Raw genomic sequence first — 19,562 nt, 5'->3', positions numbered from 1 at the left:
CTTCTAAAAGGCAGCCTGCCTTTCCTCTGATCTCCAAAGACAAGATAAGCAGATTCTGCCTGTTAACCAGAGATTTTAGGAGCTGTTTAGCACAGCAGCTTTTCCCTTATCTTAAGAGGACAAAAAAGTAAACACTTCCAGACCCAGATCCTGGCTGGCAGACAGAACAGAGCCAGGTTTACAAGCCCTGCTTTTCCTGCTTCCCGTGCTTGATTTTTCCCAAAAACTCCCCCCCTTCTGCACCCTGAAGCCCCCCGTATATAAGTCCCAGCTCACAACCCATGGGCTGACATTTTTCCCTTCCCCGAGGGAAAGGTGTCCCGTGCAAAATAAAGCTGTATCCCACTGAGAGTTCTATCTGTGCCTCAGTGCCTCAGCCTCCATTCGCTCGCTCTCCGCCAAAATTTTTACCTATCAAAGATGATGCTGTACAGCAGTCCCTTCTGCATGAAATAACTACCATTGTCACAACTTCAGCTGTGCCTGATTACTAAACATCATCACAATTGGGCTTGTTGACAGTTGTGCTCATTCATTAAAGGAGAGCCAAGCAGGGTCATTGGACCCTCACTGGAGCATCCAGCCACTCTTCTGAGCCAACTGTATGTAATTTGGCCCTAATCACACATGGCCTCCAGGATTTGGGGAGGGCTAAAGTATACAAAAGTATACAATCTGGGTAAAGGCTTTCTAGTATGCATACCCTCAGGTCATACATACACCTCAGCAACCCCTCAGTTATCTCAGTAAGCAAGCTCAGGAAATTCATTGGTTCCCCAGTGAAACTTTAATCAAACATTGGCTTGACACTAGAACCTTAAAAGGGAATAAGCATTGCTTAGTATCCCCAGGAAAAGAATTCTCACAACAGATGGATAATTTATTTGTTAATGCTATTATGTCTCATAATTATTAAAAAAAGAAAATGATAATGTAAAAGATGTTAAAAGTATATGGGAATGGAGATATTTTTCAAAATAGAAAAAAATGAGAAAGCCTATGCAAGTGATGAAGGTAGGTTTGTTATGATATATAAAGGATGAGATGAAAATAATATACACAGTATCCTAAAATTTGTAAGGTCATAGTTTAGTCAACTAGTTTAAGGAACAAAATATATATCTAGTCAAGGTTTATCTGAGAATATTTGGTTTTTTACCCAAGTTTTATCTACATAACACATGGTAATTAAAAGTACCAGACTGGTAGAACTAACCTTATTGGATGTTTAACAGCCATACTTTGAGGTTTGTGTTAACCTGGTCAGAGGAACTTAAAAGACAGTTTTTGTCCCTTGCCCTCCAAGGTCAACTAAGTTCCAGGGGACTATGGGACACCTCTCAAAATATCCTATAACTGTAGTGAGTCACCTGTCCTTTTGTTCAGGGAGGCCATGGAGATCCCACAAGAAGGGCTTGAACCAGTATCCAGTCTACAAAGAGAAGGGTCATCTCAGAGGAAACATCTCATCCATGCTTCCAAATGAAGCCAGACATGGTCGTGCAGGACTTTTGACTTATTGTCACACAAATGGAACTGGTAAAAGAAAGGAGCCAGGGGCTCCTCCCAAGCCCATGTGACCCCCAAGGAACAGATCCTCAAACCACCTTAAATGTAAAAATAAATGGATTTATTTGGGCCAACTGTATGGTCTTAAACACCCAAAAGGAAAGTATAACCAAAGAGTAAAGTCATCAGTATATTTCTTTTTTAAAAATTTTATTTAATTTTCTTTTTTTTTTATGTGTATGAGTGTATTGCCTGAATATAGGTAAGTGCACCCATGTCATGCAATGCCCGCAGAGGACAGAAGAGGCTGTCAGATTCCCTAGAACTGGAGTTATGAAAAGTTGTTAGCTGCCATGTGGATGACGGGATTTGAACTTGAGTCTTCTGCAAGAACAACCAGTGTTCTTAACCGCTGAGCCATCTCTCCAGCCCCTCAGTATTTTACATTTTTATGTGTATGAGTATTTTGTCTGTATGTATGTAGATACACCCATGTGTGCAATGCTTAAAGAGGCCAGAAGGGGGCGCTGGATCCCCTGGAACTGGAGTTTCAGATGGTTGTTAGTAGCCATGTGGGTGCTGGGAATTGAAACAGTTCTCTGTAAGAGGAGTCAGTACTCTTAACCCCTAAGCCATCTCTCCAGCCCCAAGACTTACTATACTCTTAAAAAATGTCTCCATCTTTGAGAGGGAACTGACACTGATTCTAAGCACTCCAACAGCTATCAAAATAACTGAAAGTAAAAAGACTCCAAAGAAAAGTAGCCAGTTTCTTGGCTAAGTCACAATGTCCTTGGGCCTGTTAGCAACATACTCCATTCCAAAGGCCAAAAATGTTGAAATATTTGGGAGCTTTTATCTAATCCTTAAAAAAGATTTTAGGGGTCCAGCACTTGGGAGGCAGAGGCAGGAGGATCTCTGTGAGTTCAAGGCCAGCCTGGTCTACATAGTGAGTTCCAGGCCAGTTAGAACTACAGAGAGACCCTGTCTCAAAAAGACAAAAAAAAAAAGATTTTAGGGTTACTTCTTCAGAGGGGCTAATGTTAGAGTAGCAAAAAGCCCCATAAAAAAGAAAAGAAGAAAGAGTATATGAAATTATTAGAAAAAAGAGATGGGGAGATATGGGCAGAGCTGGAAGGGAGAGAGTGGGCATGGATTTGCTCAAAACACCTTATATGCATGTATGAAATTCTCAATAAATTATTAGAAAAAAAAGAAAGTTTCAGGCCAGCCAGGGCTACTACAGTGAGGGCTTAGTTATTCATACAGACTATATCCATCAATAAGCAATACTTACCAGTCACAGACTCTTTTACATTATAATTTCACTTGATCCTAGTTCATCCTCACTAAAGCCCCCTGAGGTAGGCATTAGCATTCATGTTTTACAGAAGGAAACACTGAGGCTCACAGACATCAAATATTTGTCTGTGGCCATGTAGTAAGTGCCAGAAGCAACATTCAGACTTGGTTTCCAAAAATTCTGACGCATACAAGCTTGCTTTCCTTTTACTTAGGGATTCTAGACATTTGGCAAGAATGATCTGAGTTCATTGTAATTATAACCTTTGGTTATCTTTGCTATCTGACAGATACCATCTATCAGATAAAACAAAGAAAAATCTACTCATACTGCACTCAATTATCTACAAGTTAGTTTCTAACTTTATGGGGTTGTAAAATGCCTGACTTTTAATTGATAATAAATAGTAAATCAAGTAAAGCTGTTTCCTTAGAGTCAGATGGTCTTTGATCACTCTCTAGTATGACATACATAAGCCAGAGGGTCATCTTGTTTATTTCCAGATCAATTTTCTCATCAGTATATCTCTATCATGACAAATTTCAAAACTAATTTATGAGTTGAGCCTGGTGGTACGTGCCTATAATCCTAACAGTTGGGAGGTAGAGGTAGGAGGATCAAGACAGCCTCAGCTGCATAAGACCCTATCTCAAACAAACAAACAAACAAAACCTAAAAAATAGGGCTGGAGAGATGGCTCAGCAGTTAAGAGCACTGGCTGTTCTTGCAAAGGACCCAAGTTTGGTTTCCAGCACCCACATGGTAGACATCAGAGTATCTATGCTTCTGTATATTGCTTATTGTAAATCATAGTGAACAGTGGTCAATAGATAGTTTTCTTTTATAAAAATGGAAGAGGGGCTGGAGAGATGGCTCAGCAGTTAAGAGAACTGGCTGCTCTTGCAGAGGACCTGGGTTCAATTTCCACCATCCACATGGTGGCTAACAACTGTTCTAACTCCAGTTCCAGGGGATTGGATGCCCTCTTCTGATCTCCATGGACATTGCCTGACATGGGTGCACTTATATACATGCAGGCATAACACTAATATACATAAAAATAATAATTTTTAAAATAGGAGAGGGCCTGGAGAGATGGGTTAGTGGGCAAGAGCATTGGCTGCTCAATCATGAGGACTGGAGTTTGGATGCCAGCATCCACATGGGGCAGCTCACAAATGCCTGTAACTCCTCTTCTGGTCTTCACATGTGTACATACACACAGTGTTTTGAAAAGGAGAGATGGGGGAGATGGGAGGGAAGAAGAATCCCTTGTTTGAAAGTGTCATTATGATATCTAATACTTTGTATTACTTTGTATGCTAATTAAAAAAAATTTTTGCCAGGCGTGGTGGTGCACACCTTTAATCCCAGCACTCAGAAGGAAGAGGCAGGTGGATCTCTGTGAGGCCAGCCTGGTCTATATAGTGAGTTCCAGGACAGCTGGGGCTGCAGGGAGACCCTGTCTCTTGAGAGGCAATACACTCATACACATAAAAAAATATTTTTTTAAAAGAAGAGAGACAAGGTCAGCACATTCCCCCTGAGGACCTAACAATCAGGGTAGGCTATTTGAGTACTGGAGAGGGATAAGGCTGATGACTATCTGCAGTCTGAGTACAGAAGAGTGGTCACAATGTGGACTTTGTGATGAGATCTGGGATGATCCTGGGAGCTAAACTTTCCTTCTTCAGGGGGCATCTAGGATACAAATTATGCTCTCTGTCCTAGCATCTACCATCTAGGCTCAGTCAGAGTCCCCTGGGGTGAGCAGATGGATGGGAGGCAAGAGATGGGAGGCAGACGCTGGAAGGGGTCGGGGAGGAAGGCTGAGGTGCTGTGGAGGCCAGCAGACTAGAAGGAAGCTGATACTGTTCCAGGTCTCAGCCCCACGTCCTTCCAGGTAGAGAAGCCAGTCTGCTGCCTGCCACATGAGCCATTGTCTGGAACAGACATGAAGTACTGCTGGGTCTTTTGGGGGCTCATCTTGTGGCTGATGGCTCCCTGCCTGGATCTGACACCTGAATCAGGACCCCAGGAAAAATGGATATACTTGGTACCACAGCATTGTAAATATCCTTGGTTCAAATTTGGGAAATGTGGCTGCTACTCTATGGCCCTCAACTGCTCCTTCTGCCACTACAGGTAGAGAACGGAGCTGGTTTGAGGCATGCTATGAGAAGACCACAGGGTACCTGAGAAGAACAAAAGTTCTCTGGTGGCTGGTCAGTGGTCAGTACTGGGGCTGAGCCCATTTCCCATCTTCTGGCCCAGACCCCTCTCTTAGCTTTACTTTGTGTATGTCTCTTCAGCCTCAGCCCAATCCCATTCACTTAGGTATACCTCTTTCTATTGGGAACTGATGCCTGGCCCCAGAGCCCCACCTTCTCTTCCTGCTGTTACCAGGGCATGAATCCAGTGAGTGAGCTTGACAGGGCATTAATCCAGTGAGTGAGCTTGACAGAACGTGGAGGAAATTACTGGACGTGATTTATTTATTTATTATTTTTGGTCTTCTTGAGGCAGGGTCTCCCTGTAGCCCCAGCTGTCCTGAACTCACTATGTAGACCAGGCTGGCCTTGAACTCAGAGGTCTGCCTGCCTCTGCCTCCTGAGTGCTGGGATCAAAGGTGTGCTCCACCACGCCCAGCCTTGGACATGATTTTTAAACCACTGATGCACCATTTTGATTTCCACTGTGTACCTTGTGTCGCATTGGGGAACTCTGGCCTCAGCAGTATCAACCAATGCTACATGGCTTTCAGGTGGGTTCTGAGGTTAGGGTAGTAAGTAGGGCCCAGGTCAGGCCTGCCCCAGATGCTGTCAGTTTTTTCTGTCTTTCCCAGGATGAACCAGGCCTCTGTTCAGCACTTTGAGACAGATATGAGGAACCAAACCACAGGGCCTGCCATCTGTCCCAGGAATGCCAGTGACCAGGGTTCCTGGAGGCAACAGTGGTTACTGCAGCTTTCTGATCTGGTGTGGACCTCAGGTACTCCAAGTGACAAGGTAATAGAGAGGTTGCTGGACATGCTCCGTGTAGGGATAAGGGGAGTTCACCTTGAAAAGACAGGAGTAAACTCTGAGGAGTCTATGCTGACTTGATGGGAGAACCTGCAGGATTTTCCCAGGTCTCAGGAGTTTTCCGAAATTTCATCATCTCCAATCCTTCTTAAAATTTGAGCCAGACATGGTGGCGCACACCTTTGATCCCAGCACTCGGGAGGCAGAGACAGGTGGATCTCTATGAGTTCAAGGCCAGCCTGGTCTACATAGTGAGTTCCAGGACAGCTGGGGCTACAGGGAGACCCTGTCTCAAAAAGACCAAAAAATTTTTTTTAAATTTATTTTTGTTTTATGTGTATTTGTGCTTTGCCTGTAGGTATATAAGTGCACAAGGTGTGTGCAATGCCCATGGAGGCCAGAAGAGGGCATCAGATCTTTTGGAACTGGAGTTACAGGTTAACTGTCATGTGGGTGGTGGGAACCCATCTTGGATCCTCTGTTAGAACTGCCAGTGCTCTTACCTGCTGAGCCATCTCTCCAGCACCTTCAATATTCGGAAGATAGTTTGGTTCCCTAGTGGTATGAGATAGTTAAGGTAAAGGGATACAGAGGAAGGATGTGGGTCTGATCTGCTGTGGGAAGGGCCTCAGGCCAGCCAAGAAACTAGAATCAGGACATCTAGCAGGATAACCAGGGTCAGCAGAAATCACCAGAGCTCATGGCTCTGTGTTGCACACCTGTGCAGGTAAGGTTCTTGTACCTTCCTTAAAACTTCTCCAGTGTCAGGAATGGGTATGGATTTGATCAACCTTATATGCATATATGAAATTCTCAATAAAGTTTTTTTTTTAAACTTCTCCAGTATCTTCAGCATAGAGACTTAGGTTTTGTGTCTATCACTCAAGACCCTGTGTGCTCTGACTCCTGCCTGCCCTCCTCTCTCCTACACTGGTACATTCTCTCTCTCATGCTTTTCCCTCTGCCTGGAATCCTTTTTCTAGAGTGCACTAGGGAAGAGTTGGTTGATGCTCTTTTTAGGTCCAGGGTAACTCTTCAAGTATTTATCATACTGTGTCTAGATTCTGTCTTCCATAGAAAAGGTAAGGTTGATTCTCCCAGCTCCTGAGACAGTCTGTCACATAGATGTTGAATGAGGAACATGGAGTGAAGAACAGGATCCAGCTTGCTGACACACATATCCCTATTTTCTGTGCAAGGCTGCCCTCTCTGCGTTTGGATCGGAACAGCAAAGAAAGTGATCCCATTCCTAGCAGAATGATCAGACCAAAGAGAGAAGGCCTGTCCATGTAGATCCGAGAAGCAGAAATGGAAGTTGCCTGTTAGCTAAGATGCACAGCAAGGCTACCATTCACATGTGACAACTAGCTGAAGCTTGAATGCTGGTGACTCTTAGGATCACAACAGCCACATAACTGAAGACATTCAGGGGTAAAGAGCAAAACTCTATGAAAATCAGTCTAGTACTGAATAACATCTTGGCCTGGTTCTCTTATTGCAAGCAAAGTATCTGGGGAAGGGTCAATTCTCAGAGACAATGTTTATTCATCTGTCTATCTGATGCCTAGCCTGGCCAGAGGCAATGTTTATGGTCACTTCTCTGTATCATCCCCTGGATCATGCAGGAGTGGGTCAAAATTGCCTCTGGGGTGAGGTTCCGCAGGTGGGGAACACTGAATATTTTTTTATGAGCCACAGACCCATATTACACATTCAAAACCAGATAAAAGTTAAACGTTTAACTACCATATGAAACTCAGGGATCAAACTCAAGTCATCAGGTTTGGCAGAAAGTGCCTTTAGCCACTGAGCTAACTCACTGGCCCTACTATTTTTTTTTTTTTTAATTTTATGTCTGCATGTTTTGCTTGCATCTAAGTACACTCATGTTATGCAATGCCCATGGAGGCCAGAAGAGGGCCTCCCTGAAACTGGAGCTATGATGGATGTTAGCTGCCAGCTGGGAATCAAACCAGGGTCCTCTGCAAGAACAGCCAGTGCTGTTAACCTCTGAGCCATCTCTCCAGCCCCTATATGATTTTTAATATTTCATTTTATGCAGCAGTTCTGGGCATTTGTAGTAACAGAGTCTTCAGGTTACTACATTCATAGTAATTCATAGGCAGCTGCTTGCAACCTTATTTATTAATGAGAGGCATGATCAAACATATCAGGTTAATTTTATTGGTTTCAGAAAAACCATTTAGTACAGGGAACTAGAAAGAATTAGACACACACACACTGGTTAAGGACTTATATGTTCAAAAATAGTGAGCCCAGGCTGCTCAGATCCAGTACAGAACACTGGGAACAAGAACACTCCCTGGGGGCTGGGGATATGGCTTGGTGGTAGAACTCCTGCCTAGCATCCTTAATACCCTAGGTCCTATCCCTAACACTGCAAAAGGGAAGGAAGGAGAGGAGGACTACTGTTAATTAATTAGGTCTTTTTTGAGACAGGGTCTCCCTGTAGCCCCAGCTGGCCTGGAACTCACTATATAGACCAGGCTGGCATTGAACTCACAGAGATCCACCTGCCTCTGCCTCCCAGTGCCGGGATTAAAGGCATGTGCCACCACGCCTGGCTGAGGATGTCACCAACAATGATCTTACATTTGTGAGCTAGATTCTGCCCAGACTGCATCCACCAGGCCCAATCTGTGACAAGTTATTTTATGTATATGAGGGATTTGCCTGCCTATATGTAAGCGTACCTGTGTCATGCAATGCCCACAGAGTCCAAAAGAGGGTGTTGGATCCCTTGGTACTGGAGTTAGGGACAACTGTTAGCTGCCATGTGGGTAATGGGAACTAAACCTGGGTCCTCTGTAAGAGTAGTCAGTGCTCTTAACCTCTGAGCCATCTCTCTAGGCCCCTATAAGTGACAGGTTCTGCCAAAGACCATGCTCCTGATTAGTCTGACACATAGTTGGATGAAGGGGGCCACAGTCAGTTCTAGTTGATGTGCCCAGGAAGGGACATCTAAGGGTGTTCAGGCAGACAACTACCTGTCATGGGCAATCAGGCCAGATGGAGCTCAACTCAAGACTCTGACTTCAGTCAAAGATCAAAATGTTTTTCTTTTTGAAGACAGGGTCTCCCTGTAGCCCCAGCTGTCCTGGGATAGACCAGGCTGGCCTTGAACTCTCAGAGATCTGCCTGCCTCTGCCTCCCAAGTGCTGGGACGACAGGCATGTGCCACCATGCCCAGTTCAAAGAGTTTGTTTTAAGTAAAGAATATTGGTGGTTACTCATTGTCTGAATTAGAACTAGGGGCCTTCCGTATCTAGTCCCCAGCCTTGCAGCCCACCCTCTGCCACAGCCAGATGAGTTTCACCAGCAGTGTGTTTAGCAGCACCCTCACCTCCTCCATCCAAGGGTCAGTGGGTAATTCCCTAGCTTAATCTTTGGAATTTCTATAGCATTTCTGCTCAGACACAGAATGGTCTTTAACTCATTAATGTGTTACTTGGTTATATTATCTTATTTTAGTGTGTGGGTGTGCATGTGCCAGTGTGCATGTGTAGAGGTCAGAGGACAACTTGAAGGAGTTGGTTTTCTCCTACCACGTGGGATCGAAATGAGGTCACCAAGCTGGCAGCATGTGTCTTTACCCTCTGAGCCATCTCGCACACCCTGTTACTAGGTTCTTAATCAGTTGAACTTCAGGCTGGACAGGGACTTTCTTGTGCAGGTAACCCTTCCCAATCACATAGCACAACACGCGGTAAGTTTATACCACCTGACAGGAGTCAGCAAATTCTTCCTTAGCTCCCTTAATTTCTGCTGCTGCCCATCACAGAAGCAACACAAGCAGCTGAGGACTAATGCGAAGATCCTGGGTTTACTGTTGAAGGGGAAGGTGAGAGAAACAGGAAGACAAGAGGGTGATGGAAACTCCCTGCACTTGATGCATTCAGGATGCGCCCAATCCTGACAGGATACCTATATGCTGTTGGCATCATTGGACCTCCAGGCTGTGTGGACACCAGATGCGCTTGGTCAGGGCAAGGCACTTCATAGATAACTGCAGGTTATCAAGCAAACATGTCTGCCTCATTTCCATGTGAGCTGGGACCCTCTCCAGTCCTGGGGGTTTCTGTTCTCTTCCTGGGATTGTCAGCTGACCTGGGAACAGAGCTAAGATTTGCCTTTGGCAAAGTTGTAGCACAGTCATCTGTCTGTGTGCCACCAGGCTGGCTTGTATTCTGCCCTGGCTATGGCTGCTACCTGGGGGTAGCTTGAGTCGTGTTGGGGCTGAGGTGTAGCAGGACTGGTCCTGGAGATGTTAGACTTTGACTCAGGGACTCATCCAGCTTGCGGGCCTCAGCCTCCAGGACAGTGGCCTCAGGGGCCTGGGCCACAGTAAGAAGGGAATGGGACAGGCTGTGGTGCAGGCCTGCTAGCTCACGGCTGGTCTGGACTGAGCGTGCGATGTAGTCCCGCCTCTGCTTCCGCTCCAAGGCCAGCTGCGCTCTCAGCAGGACTACCTGGTGGGCAGGAAAACCAAGAGAGAATAGTTGAGGGCCCCATGGCTATCCTGACTCTTCTGTACTGTGCTCCTGTGGCTTGTGGCCCCACACTGGAGTCAACTCTGCCACATACAGGGATTTTAGATTCAAGTTTTAGGATGTTTGGAGGAAGGGTCCTGCATACTTAGAATCCAGGGATGCTCAACCCTGGCTCCACAGTTGTGATGATTAGTTTTAATTGTCAATGTGAACCAATCTAGAATCATCTGGGGAGAGAGGGATTGTGTACATGAGGATGGGCATATGGGCATGTCTATAGAAGACTGTCTCAATTACATTAATTGATATGGGAAGACCCAGCCTGCTGTGGGAGGCACCATTCTAGGGTTTGGGTCCTGGACTGTACAGGAATAGAGAGAGAAAGGGCAGAGTAGTAGGGCATGCATGCATTCTGACTGTGATGTGACTAGCTGCTACCTTGACCTCCGGCTACGACTGCAATCTGGAACCGGGAGGTAAATGAACGCTTTCTCCTTATGTTGCTTTTGTCAGTGTAGTTTTATCACAGTAACAGGAAATGGAACTAGGACAACAGGTGATGCAAACTGGGTGCAATCAACTTATTAAAGGATAATTTACGGGCTGGAGAGCTGACACAGCCGTTAAAGGCTCAGGCTCACAACCAAAAAGACAAGGATAATTTACATGTGATATGTGCCCAGGGTTTGTTTTTGTTTTTTTTTTCGGTCTTTTTGAGACAGGATCTCCCTGTAGCCCCAGCTGTCCTGGATTCACTATGGAGACGAGGCTGGCCTCGAACTCAGAGATCCGCCTGCCTCTGCCTCCCGAGTGCTGGGATTAAAGGTGTGCGTCACCACATGCGGCCACATGTCCAGGGTTAAGTGTGCATTTTGATGAGTCTGATAGTGGATATGATCATGTATAACCACTATGCCAATGAAGACATGGAACATTTTAACTGTGCACAAAGTTTTTAGAAGAAAACATTCTAGCTCAACTAGAAGAGTATGAGGCCTGAATTTCGGTATTTTTTCCCAAAGCTCCCCCCAACCCCCAGATGGTTCTAACGAGCACAGGGTTGAGAGTCACTGACTAAACTTCCCATTTTTCAGATGGGAATACTAGGTAAGCCAGAGGTGAGTGACTGGGGTCTTAGGGTGGTCTAGAACTAAGATGAGGCAAGAGGCACTGGGGTGCAAAGCTAAAGCAGTGCACTAGGTAAAAGCCAGGTTCAAGAGGAAGAAGTGAGGTCCTTTTGCCTCACTGTTGCTAAAGAATCAGCCCCACCAGCAGTAACTACTGATTTCTGAAAGAGGCTCAGAAATAAAAATTTATACTTCTTATTACTCCTAGGCAGAGAGAGAGAGAGAGAGAGAGAGAGAGAGAGAGAGAGAGCGAGCGCCAGCCTTAGGTGAGCCAGGAAGGCATTGATTTAGCTTCCCAGAGTGTAGCAGCTTGACCTGAGCTATATATGGGTCCCTCTGCCTGGTGTGCTGTGACAGTCCTGCCTGCCTGTAGGCAGAGGCCAGCTCCTTCATCTATTTTGTCCTAGATCTCTGTCTGCTTCTCTTGTTTCTTTCCTTTCTATGACTGTGGAGACTGGCCTGGCTTCTGCTTTCTGCCCCACTTCCACCCTAAGCATAAGCCAGGGAGTTGGGACTGGGGCCCCACTTGCCTCTCATGGAAACTAAAGTTCTCTAAATGCCAAAGCTGCTTCCCCACGCCCTGCTGGAGGTGCACAAAGGGCCAAGCACATAGCAGACTCTAAATCCTTGTTGCCTCAGTACAAGGAGGGAAAGGGTGTTTAGAAGATGGATCCTTCCAGAACATACCTCTTTCTGCAGTTCAGCCACATGCTTGGTTTCTGAGGAGCCCCTCTGTCGTCTTCCATCCTGTGGAAGACCAATCTTGTTTAAGAGGGCCTTCCTGCTCTGGAGTTTCCACAGAAGCCCTGTCTCTGCTTCAGCTTCAAGGCCAGTGAGGCTTCCAGCAGGGCCATCTGTTGAGCAGGCAGCACTGAGCTCCTCATCCCACCTCTAGGGGCCTGGGCTTGTGAGCTACAAGTGCCTAAACTCTACAGGCTACAAGTGCCTGAACCTCTATGGGTTCTATGGAAGGGGAGGCCCAGTGGGGCCCATGGCAGCGTAACGGGCAACACCCATGGATCTCTGCTGCAGAACAACCAAAGGCTTAGATGCCATTTGCTTCTTTGAGGCACTTTTTAAAAAAATATATTTTTAAAAATTATTTTTATTTTACATGTATGAGTGTATTGCCTGCATGTACGTGAGCACACCTGTGTCGTGCAATGCCCAAGGTCAGAAGAGGGCATTAGATTCCTTGGTAAGGATGGTTGTTAGTTGCCACGTGGGTGCTGGGAATCAAACCTGGGTCCTCTGCAAGAACAGCCAGTGCTCTTAACTGATGAGCCATCTCTCCAGCCCTGAGGAACTTTTTGGTTTAACATAAGTACACTATACATCTATTCTGTGCCAGCCTTGGGCTAGAGCCACAGACATAAAGAGGAAGAAAGACACAGTGTCTGCCTTTGAGAAGCTTTCAAGGAAGTAGGGTAGAGAGCTGGAGATGCTCAGCTACCAGAAATAGTTCTTCCTTTCCAGGCAAGAAGGCTGAGTCTATTGATGAGCACACCTCAGCTAAAACAGTGATAGCTAAGGGGGTCTTCCCCAAATACTTTCCCTGAAAAAGCACTTCTATTCCAGGAAGTACCATGAACTCTAGCCTTGTAAACCTAGTACTGTAAGGAGCTCTATGAGCACTGCAAAGTTTCAATCAAACTCTTGGGCATTTCAGGTGCTGGTAAGTACCACAAAATACCTGGATGCCAGGGATTCTAGTTGACTCAAGGTGAACCTGAGGCACTGGTCTGGGAGTGGATAGAGTGGAACTGCTTAGAAGGTAAGCCCAGTAGCCCTGACTGCACACCTACCCACAGGTGTTGGATCTCCCTCTCAGAGCAAGAACAGACTAAGTAGGGCAGAATCCAGCTAGAAGGGGCTCTGGATTGCCTGGAGTGGCTGTCTCCACATCTAAGGGGGCAGGTGAGAAAATAAACCTGCTGTGTGGGTGATGGGGCTGTGCCTTCACTGATGTCCAGGGACCCTGCCCAGGATGCACGCATGGAATCCCTCTTCAGTTTCCTCCGCTCTCGCTCCACCTGCCAAGATGCAAGTGAGAAATCAGGTCTTGTTTTGAAGTGAGCACATGTACAGGGGTGAGCATAAATAGCCAGCAGCCACGGGCAGTACGGCTCCTGGGCCGGGGAGGTCTTGTGCTGGGTGCAAAGAAGTGCTCTTGGGGTAGAGGTGGCAAGTCACCTCTCCGGTCTTTAGAGCAAGGGTCAGTTTTGTGGACCATTCCAGCTCTGTCACAACTACTCAGCTCCCCTGCTGTGGCAGGCAAGCACCTGCAGATTGACGCACAGCTGTATTCCAATAAAACTTTACTTGAGAAACAGGCACAAGAAGTGAAGATGCATGCCCAGCTCCTTAGAGAGGGAGCTGAAGGCTGCAGAAGTCACTGACCTGTTCCAAGGTGGTCCGCAGCTGCGCATTGTGACACTGCAGCTTGCTCCGGTCAACCTCCAGCCGTGCCACTGCTTGCTGTAGCCGTTCAAGCCTTTGTCTCCATGGCTCTTCCTCCTTCATTCTGGGACGAGGCTCAGCCTCTGCTCCTGAGACCTGCAGGGACGACCCATGAAGTTTATCTAGGCAGCCTTACAGACAGGAAGAGCAGATGGAGAGACCAATTTGGCAGGTCTGGGCTTCAGAGACCAATTCCCAAAGAAAAGGAACAAGTTCTCTCCTGCACCACGGGTTCCCACAGCCCCAGCTCACCTCTCCAGGATGTACACCTTGGCCGGCCTTGGGCCTTCGGTCCACTCTGCTGCTTGAGTGTGGGCAGCATGACTGCTCCTTCTCCAGGGCCTGTCTGGTGAGCACCAACTCCTCCTGGGGTATGGGACAAAAATCACATTATGCCAACTTCATATCCAGACTTGCCTCATCTTCCATCCTCTTCACAGACAATAATGGTCAAGAGGGGGATGGGGCGTGGTGGAGCATGCCTTTAATTCCAGCACTCAGGAGGCAGAGGCAGGAGGATCTCTGAGTCCAAGGCCAGCCTGGTCTACATAGCAAGTTCTAGGCCAGCTGGGGCTACAGGGAGACCATCTCAAAAACATCAAAAATGGGGGTGGGGGACAGACCTGAGGATATGTGTGTGAGGTGTGAGGCAGAGGCTCGCAGGGAGAGGAAAAGCCAAGTGGTCAAAGCCTGAACCCAAGTCTGACTGTTAATCTAACATCAGCCAGTTGCCAGATGTCTGACTTTGGACAAGCTAACCTCTCTGCCATTCCGCAACTATGAAATGGACACAGTTCATTGGGATTAGAAGAAATGAGAACAGTACTTGGCATTAAAATGTTCAAAATAGATAAAAATGCTTTAAAAAGGAGGTGATGCTGGAGAGATGGCTCAGTGGTAGAGTGCTTGTTGCTCTTCCAGAGAAGACCTCGGTTTCCAGCACCTGCACAGCCCCTCCAGTTCCAGGGGATCCTATGCCCTCTTCTGGCCTCCACAGGCAATGGCATTCATAGGGCAATCACTCATACAGATACATACACATGAACATAAAAAGAAGTAGCACCACAATGGCTTCTGAATGTTCGAGGATGGGGAGCAGGTGAAGTGCCTCTGACCCTAGTTACGCCACTGAGCAAACACTGTTCAGTAACCCAAGTGCATGGGTAGGACGTACCCTCCTGCCATTATCTGCCTCCCTTTTGCTGTGCTTGAGGATGGGTCTGGAAATAGGAAAGGAATTCTAGGGCCAGCAAATGGCTCAGTGGGTAAAGGCAGTTGTTGCTAAACCAGATAATCTGAGTTCAATCCCCAGAACCCACATGGTAAAGGGACAGAACTGACTTTTGCAAGTTGTCTCTGATCTCCACATGTGAGCCTTGGCACATGTGCCACCCCTCACCTCCTTAAATAAACAAAAAAAGGAAAGGTGTTCATTGTTTGAGTGTTTTCTTTCTGACAACACATAGCCTCACTACAACTGTCATTCCCTATGGTATCCATTAGAAATCCAGGTCAGAAAAGTGAAGGTACCTACCTATGATCACACAGCCAGTAAACTGTAGAACCTATTTCAACCTAGGAATTCAATTCTAAAATGTACAAGTACAACTCCTTCTTCACATATAGCCCTGTTACCAGAGCAGAGCTTTGTGAGCTCCCAGAAGGCAAGTCACTGTAGGTTGTGTGTCTGAGGTGAGAGAAAGGGTTTTCTGGGCTCAGTTAAAGGACCAAAACACAGTCAATTTCCTTAGGAAAATGGATTAATTTGTCTTAGCAAAAGAAACAATGCTCTATGTTTAGCAGTCAAACCAGCGTTCCCAGCTGTGTACTCCACAGCCTAACTTAGAGGCGCAGCTCTGGCTCAGTGCCAAGATGGCCTGGGGCTTGACCTTGAGTTAGATGCTACATCCTGAAGCCCTATGCTCAACCTACTTACTTTCTACTCAATACTCTCTTCCTTCCAGAGTGCCTAAGTGCTAGTCTCTGTCTCTTCAGTCTCTGTCCCCAGTCTATCTTACCCTTCACCTGCAGGCCTCCGACTGAGCTGCCTGCTGGACATCTCCCTATGCATGTCTGTCAGGTACTTTGCTCCACTTCCAATCTGAACTCACCTTTTTCAAAGGTGTTTTCCTTCATCTCTGGGTACAAACCCTAGTGCTATCTTTGACTTTTTTCTGTTCTCTTGAATCTATTCACTTACCATCTTGTTTCTACCTTTCTTCTGAACTTCTATTAGTGCCCCTGTTGGTTTTTCCAAGTCTGCTGTTGCTCTACATGAAGGCCTGAGCAATGTTTCTGAACTATACTTCTGATTGTGTTATTTTCCTGCCCTGAACCTTGCATCCACTTCCAATTAGTGACCCAGGATCTAACAAACCCTGAATGCCACGGCCTATGCTGTCCTCTCTTCTCTTGTCAATGGCCCCATTTACATCCCAGGGGACTCAAACCTCCTTCAAGGAACCTCCATATGCTCCTCCTTCCTCATTTCTTCAGCCTTTTCCTCAGAAAGCCCTACCCAACTACCCCTTTCAGCCAAACCTTAAACACCACTTTTACCACTTTTGCCATTTGGTAGCCACCCTCAGGAAAGCTTGGGTGTTCCTCCAGCAGGCTTGGAGCACATCGAACTTCCCTTATTAGGCACTAACCACACTCAGCTGCTCACCTACCACGCCAGTTCTGAGGTGAGGAGTTCTCATCACCTCAGCTTTCTCATCTGTTCTGAGGTGCCAGAGGCAGGCAGCCCTTGAGTTCAGCTAATGAACTTTGTCTCCTGCCCTTCCTCCCCCTGGAGTGACTCACCTGCAGCCTTTGTTGTTCTGATTCCCGCTCTAGGACTGAGGCTTGCAGGACCATGGCTATCTCCTGTAGACTACTGATGCTGGCCTTGCTCTGGGCCAGGGACAGTGCCAAGTCCTGAGCCTTCTCCCTCCATTCAATCTCCCTGGCCTCTGTCTGCCTCAGGGCATTCTGCAGCCGCTCCAAGTCCTGCTGCACTGAAGAATCCAATTTTGAAAATGGAGTCTCTGATGGGAAAGCTCTGTGATTTGGGGAAGAGGCCACCCTCAGCTCCAAGATCTCCTCTTCCTTTTGGGCTAGAGTCAACTGTAGCTCCGTTAGCTTCTCAAGAAGGCCTCTTGTCTCCTCTTCTCTCTCTTGCTGCAGACTTGGCATCTTTTGAATCTCATTTTCATGACTCCTCTGGGTCTCTAGCAACTGCCCCTGCTTCTTCTGCTGCCTCAGCTCTTCTTCCTTTTGGTCAAGTGTGTGCTGGAGCTGCTGCATGTCCTCCTGGCGTTGGAGTTCCTGGTCCTGGATCTCACCTTCTCGCCTCCTCAGGGCCTCCTCCAGCTGCCGAGCACGTGCCTGGTAGGTATCCAGGGTAGACCGCAAAGTGGTAGAGCGGGCCTCTAGACTGCGGCTCAGTTCAGCCTGCTCAAGGAGACTCTGCTCTTTCTCCTGCAAGGCAGCCTGGGCTTTGCTGAGGGCTTCCTGCAGAGCCTCCGCCTGGCTCCATGCAGCCGCCTCCTGATGCCGGGAGCACTGGTTTTCTGCTCGCAGAGCCTCCAGCTCTTGCTCCTGTTCTTTGAGAACAGCCTGGGCCTGGAGCCAGTTGTCCTTCAGGGTCCTGGCTTCTGCCTCATGCTCCTGTGCCTGCTCGGCACACTGCTGTTGAAGAGCCAGCACAGTTTTCTCCTGCTCTCGAAATTCAGCCCTCAGGTCTCCCAACACTTCCTCTAGGGCCTGCACCTGCCGACACTCCTCCATCAGCTCTTCCTGAAGTCTCTGCACCTGCTCTTTGTGCTCCTCCAGCTCTCCCTGGCGCTCCTTCAGTGTCATATGGGTCTGTTCTAGAGCAGCCTGGAGCGCACTTGCCTTTTCCTTCATGTTTTCCTCCTGGTCCTGGGTCTGCAGTTGTTCTCTCTGCAAGACCTCGAGTTCCTGGTCCCTCTGGGCCAGGGCTCTCTGGGCCTCTTCCAGCTGAGCCTGAAGGGATTGTTCTTTCAGCTCTCCTTGTTCCTTGGCCTCCTGGAGGTGCTGCTGTAGAAGAGCTATCTCCTGCTCTCTCTGGGTGAGGAATAGGCTGGTCTCACCTACCTTCCTGTGCAGGTCCTGGAGCTGCTGCTCTAGCTGGTCCTTATGTTCCTGAAGTTCCTGGATGCACTCCTGCTGGCATTCTACCTCCTTCTCTTTATCCCGCAAGATCAGCTTCAAGTGTTCCAGGCTCCCACGCTGTGCTTTACCAGGGCTCTTTCCTTCCTCTGCCTGTTCATGCATAGGCTGCCTCTGTGAGGCCAGCTCCCGGCCACGTTCTCTCAAGGACAGCTTAATCTGTTCCAGGTCCTCCTCTAAGATCTTGGTCTGCAGTGTCCTCTGGTCTTCCAGAACCTGAATCCTTTCCTTCTGCAGCATCAGCTCCTGGCCTTTCCTCTCCAGGTCCTGAGTCAGATGCTCCTTCTGCCTCTGCAGGTCCTCGATCTGCTGCCGCTGGGACTTCACCTCCTGGTCCCGCTCCTGGAGCTCTCGTTCCAGAAGTGTGCTGTGGCTCTCCAGTTCATGGAGCTGGCTGCTTTGTGCCTGCAGCTCCTGGCTTTTTTCTTCCAGGTCCAGTGTGAGATGGGTCAGAGCCACCCTCTGCATTTCCCTCTGGCTCTCCAGTTCCTTAATCACCTTCTGCTGGCCCTCTACTTTGTGATGGCTTTCCTCTAGTTCCAGGGCTAGGCATTCCAGAGTTACCAACTGCTTTTTCAGATCCTGAATCTGCCCTCTCTGGGACTCAATCACTTGGGCCTTCTTTTCAAGATCCAGAAGCTGATGTTCTAAGACATTCCTCTGGGTCTCCCGATCTTTCTCGAGTTCTCTGATCTGATCTCTCTGTACAGTCAGCTGCTGCTCTCGCTCCTGGACAGCCATGGGCAGGTGCTCTAACACAGACCTGCACCTCTCCAGTTCCTGAATCTGCTCTTGTTGCAGATCTACCTCTTGGTTCCTTTTCTTCAGGTCTAGAGACAGCAGTTCCAGAGCAGCCTTCTGCATTTCCCGCTGCTTCTCTAGTTCCAGGATTTCTCTCTGCAAAGTCTGCACCTCCCCTTCTCTTTCCGACAGGGTCTGGGCCAGCAGGGCTAGATTCTCTTGCAAAGCCTTCCCCTGAGCCACCTTCAGCTCACCCTGCTCCTGCAAAGCCTGGGCTCTTTCCCGCTCACTCTCTACCTCCTCATTTTTCAGTTTCAGAGCCGAGCGAGCCATTCGCAGATCTTCTGCCAGGACACCAGCAGCACTTGCCTGAGCCTTGGCTTCTGTAATACATGCTTGCAGGTGTTCAACCTGGGCTGTCAGGTTCTCCTTGGATGCCTGAAGCAACTCTCGCTCACTCTGAAAACGAGAGACCAAAACACCCTTAGACTAGACTATCCCCTTGACACTGGCCTTTCTCTCTTATTTTGTACACCAGCAATGACAAGGCCTTAAGGACAAAGGAAGTGAGGTATTCCACTTCAGTTGATCCTGCTCTTCTATACTCAGGGGCATAGCCTGGCACAAAAGAAGCATCCTAGACCCTGGTCTTTCAGGGCAAGGGACAAGAGTCTCAACCTTAATTCAGAAATCACTATGACTTTAATAGTGG

General features: G+C 47.6%; 2 protein-coding genes across 5 annotated transcripts in view; one reads left to right on the top strand and one right to left on the bottom strand.

The window, feature by feature from the left end:
* Positions 1-4,411: 4,411 nt before the first annotated feature.
* On the top strand, positions 4,412-5,979 carry CUNH20orf173 (chromosome unknown C20orf173 homolog). Its single transcript, XM_008840794.3, is given in 4 exon segments — positions 4,412-4,951; positions 4,953-5,044; positions 5,462-5,576; positions 5,658-5,979. Coding segments are annotated over 4 exon segments (651 nt in total). The 5' UTR covers positions 4,412-4,766; the 3' UTR covers positions 5,917-5,979.
* A 2,020-nt stretch (positions 5,980-7,999) lies between these two features.
* Positions 8,000-19,562, bottom strand: part of Cep250 (centrosomal protein 250) — a 68,068-nt gene continuing 56,505 nt past the window's right edge. For 3 of the 4 annotated variants that reach the window (XM_029567207.1, XM_029567209.1, XM_029567208.1), the window contains 7 exons: positions 16,739-19,309; positions 14,186-14,299; positions 13,874-14,029; positions 13,405-13,506; positions 12,161-12,220; positions 10,066-10,325; positions 8,000-9,963 (listed from right to left, as the gene is read on the bottom strand). In XM_029567207.1, the coding sequence (XP_029423067.1) occupies positions 9,873-9,963; positions 10,066-10,325; positions 12,161-12,220; positions 13,405-13,506; positions 13,874-14,029; positions 14,186-14,299; positions 16,739-19,309 (3,354 nt within the window). In that variant the 3' untranslated portion in view covers positions 8,000-9,872. Of the gene's footprint in view, positions 9,964-10,065; positions 10,326-12,160; positions 12,328-13,404; positions 13,507-13,873; positions 14,030-14,185; positions 14,300-16,738; positions 19,310-19,562 lie in introns of those variants that run through there. The other variant, XM_029567210.1, reaches the window with a different exon arrangement.

The sequence above is a fragment of the Nannospalax galili genome, unplaced genomic scaffold, assembly GCF_000622305.1.
Source record: "Nannospalax galili isolate Female #2095 unplaced genomic scaffold, S.galili_v1.0 scaffold221, whole genome shotgun sequence".
In the NCBI taxonomy this organism is placed as follows: domain Eukaryota; kingdom Metazoa; phylum Chordata; class Mammalia; order Rodentia; family Spalacidae; genus Nannospalax; species Nannospalax galili.
This window is presented reverse-complemented; position numbering and strand designations above follow the sequence as displayed.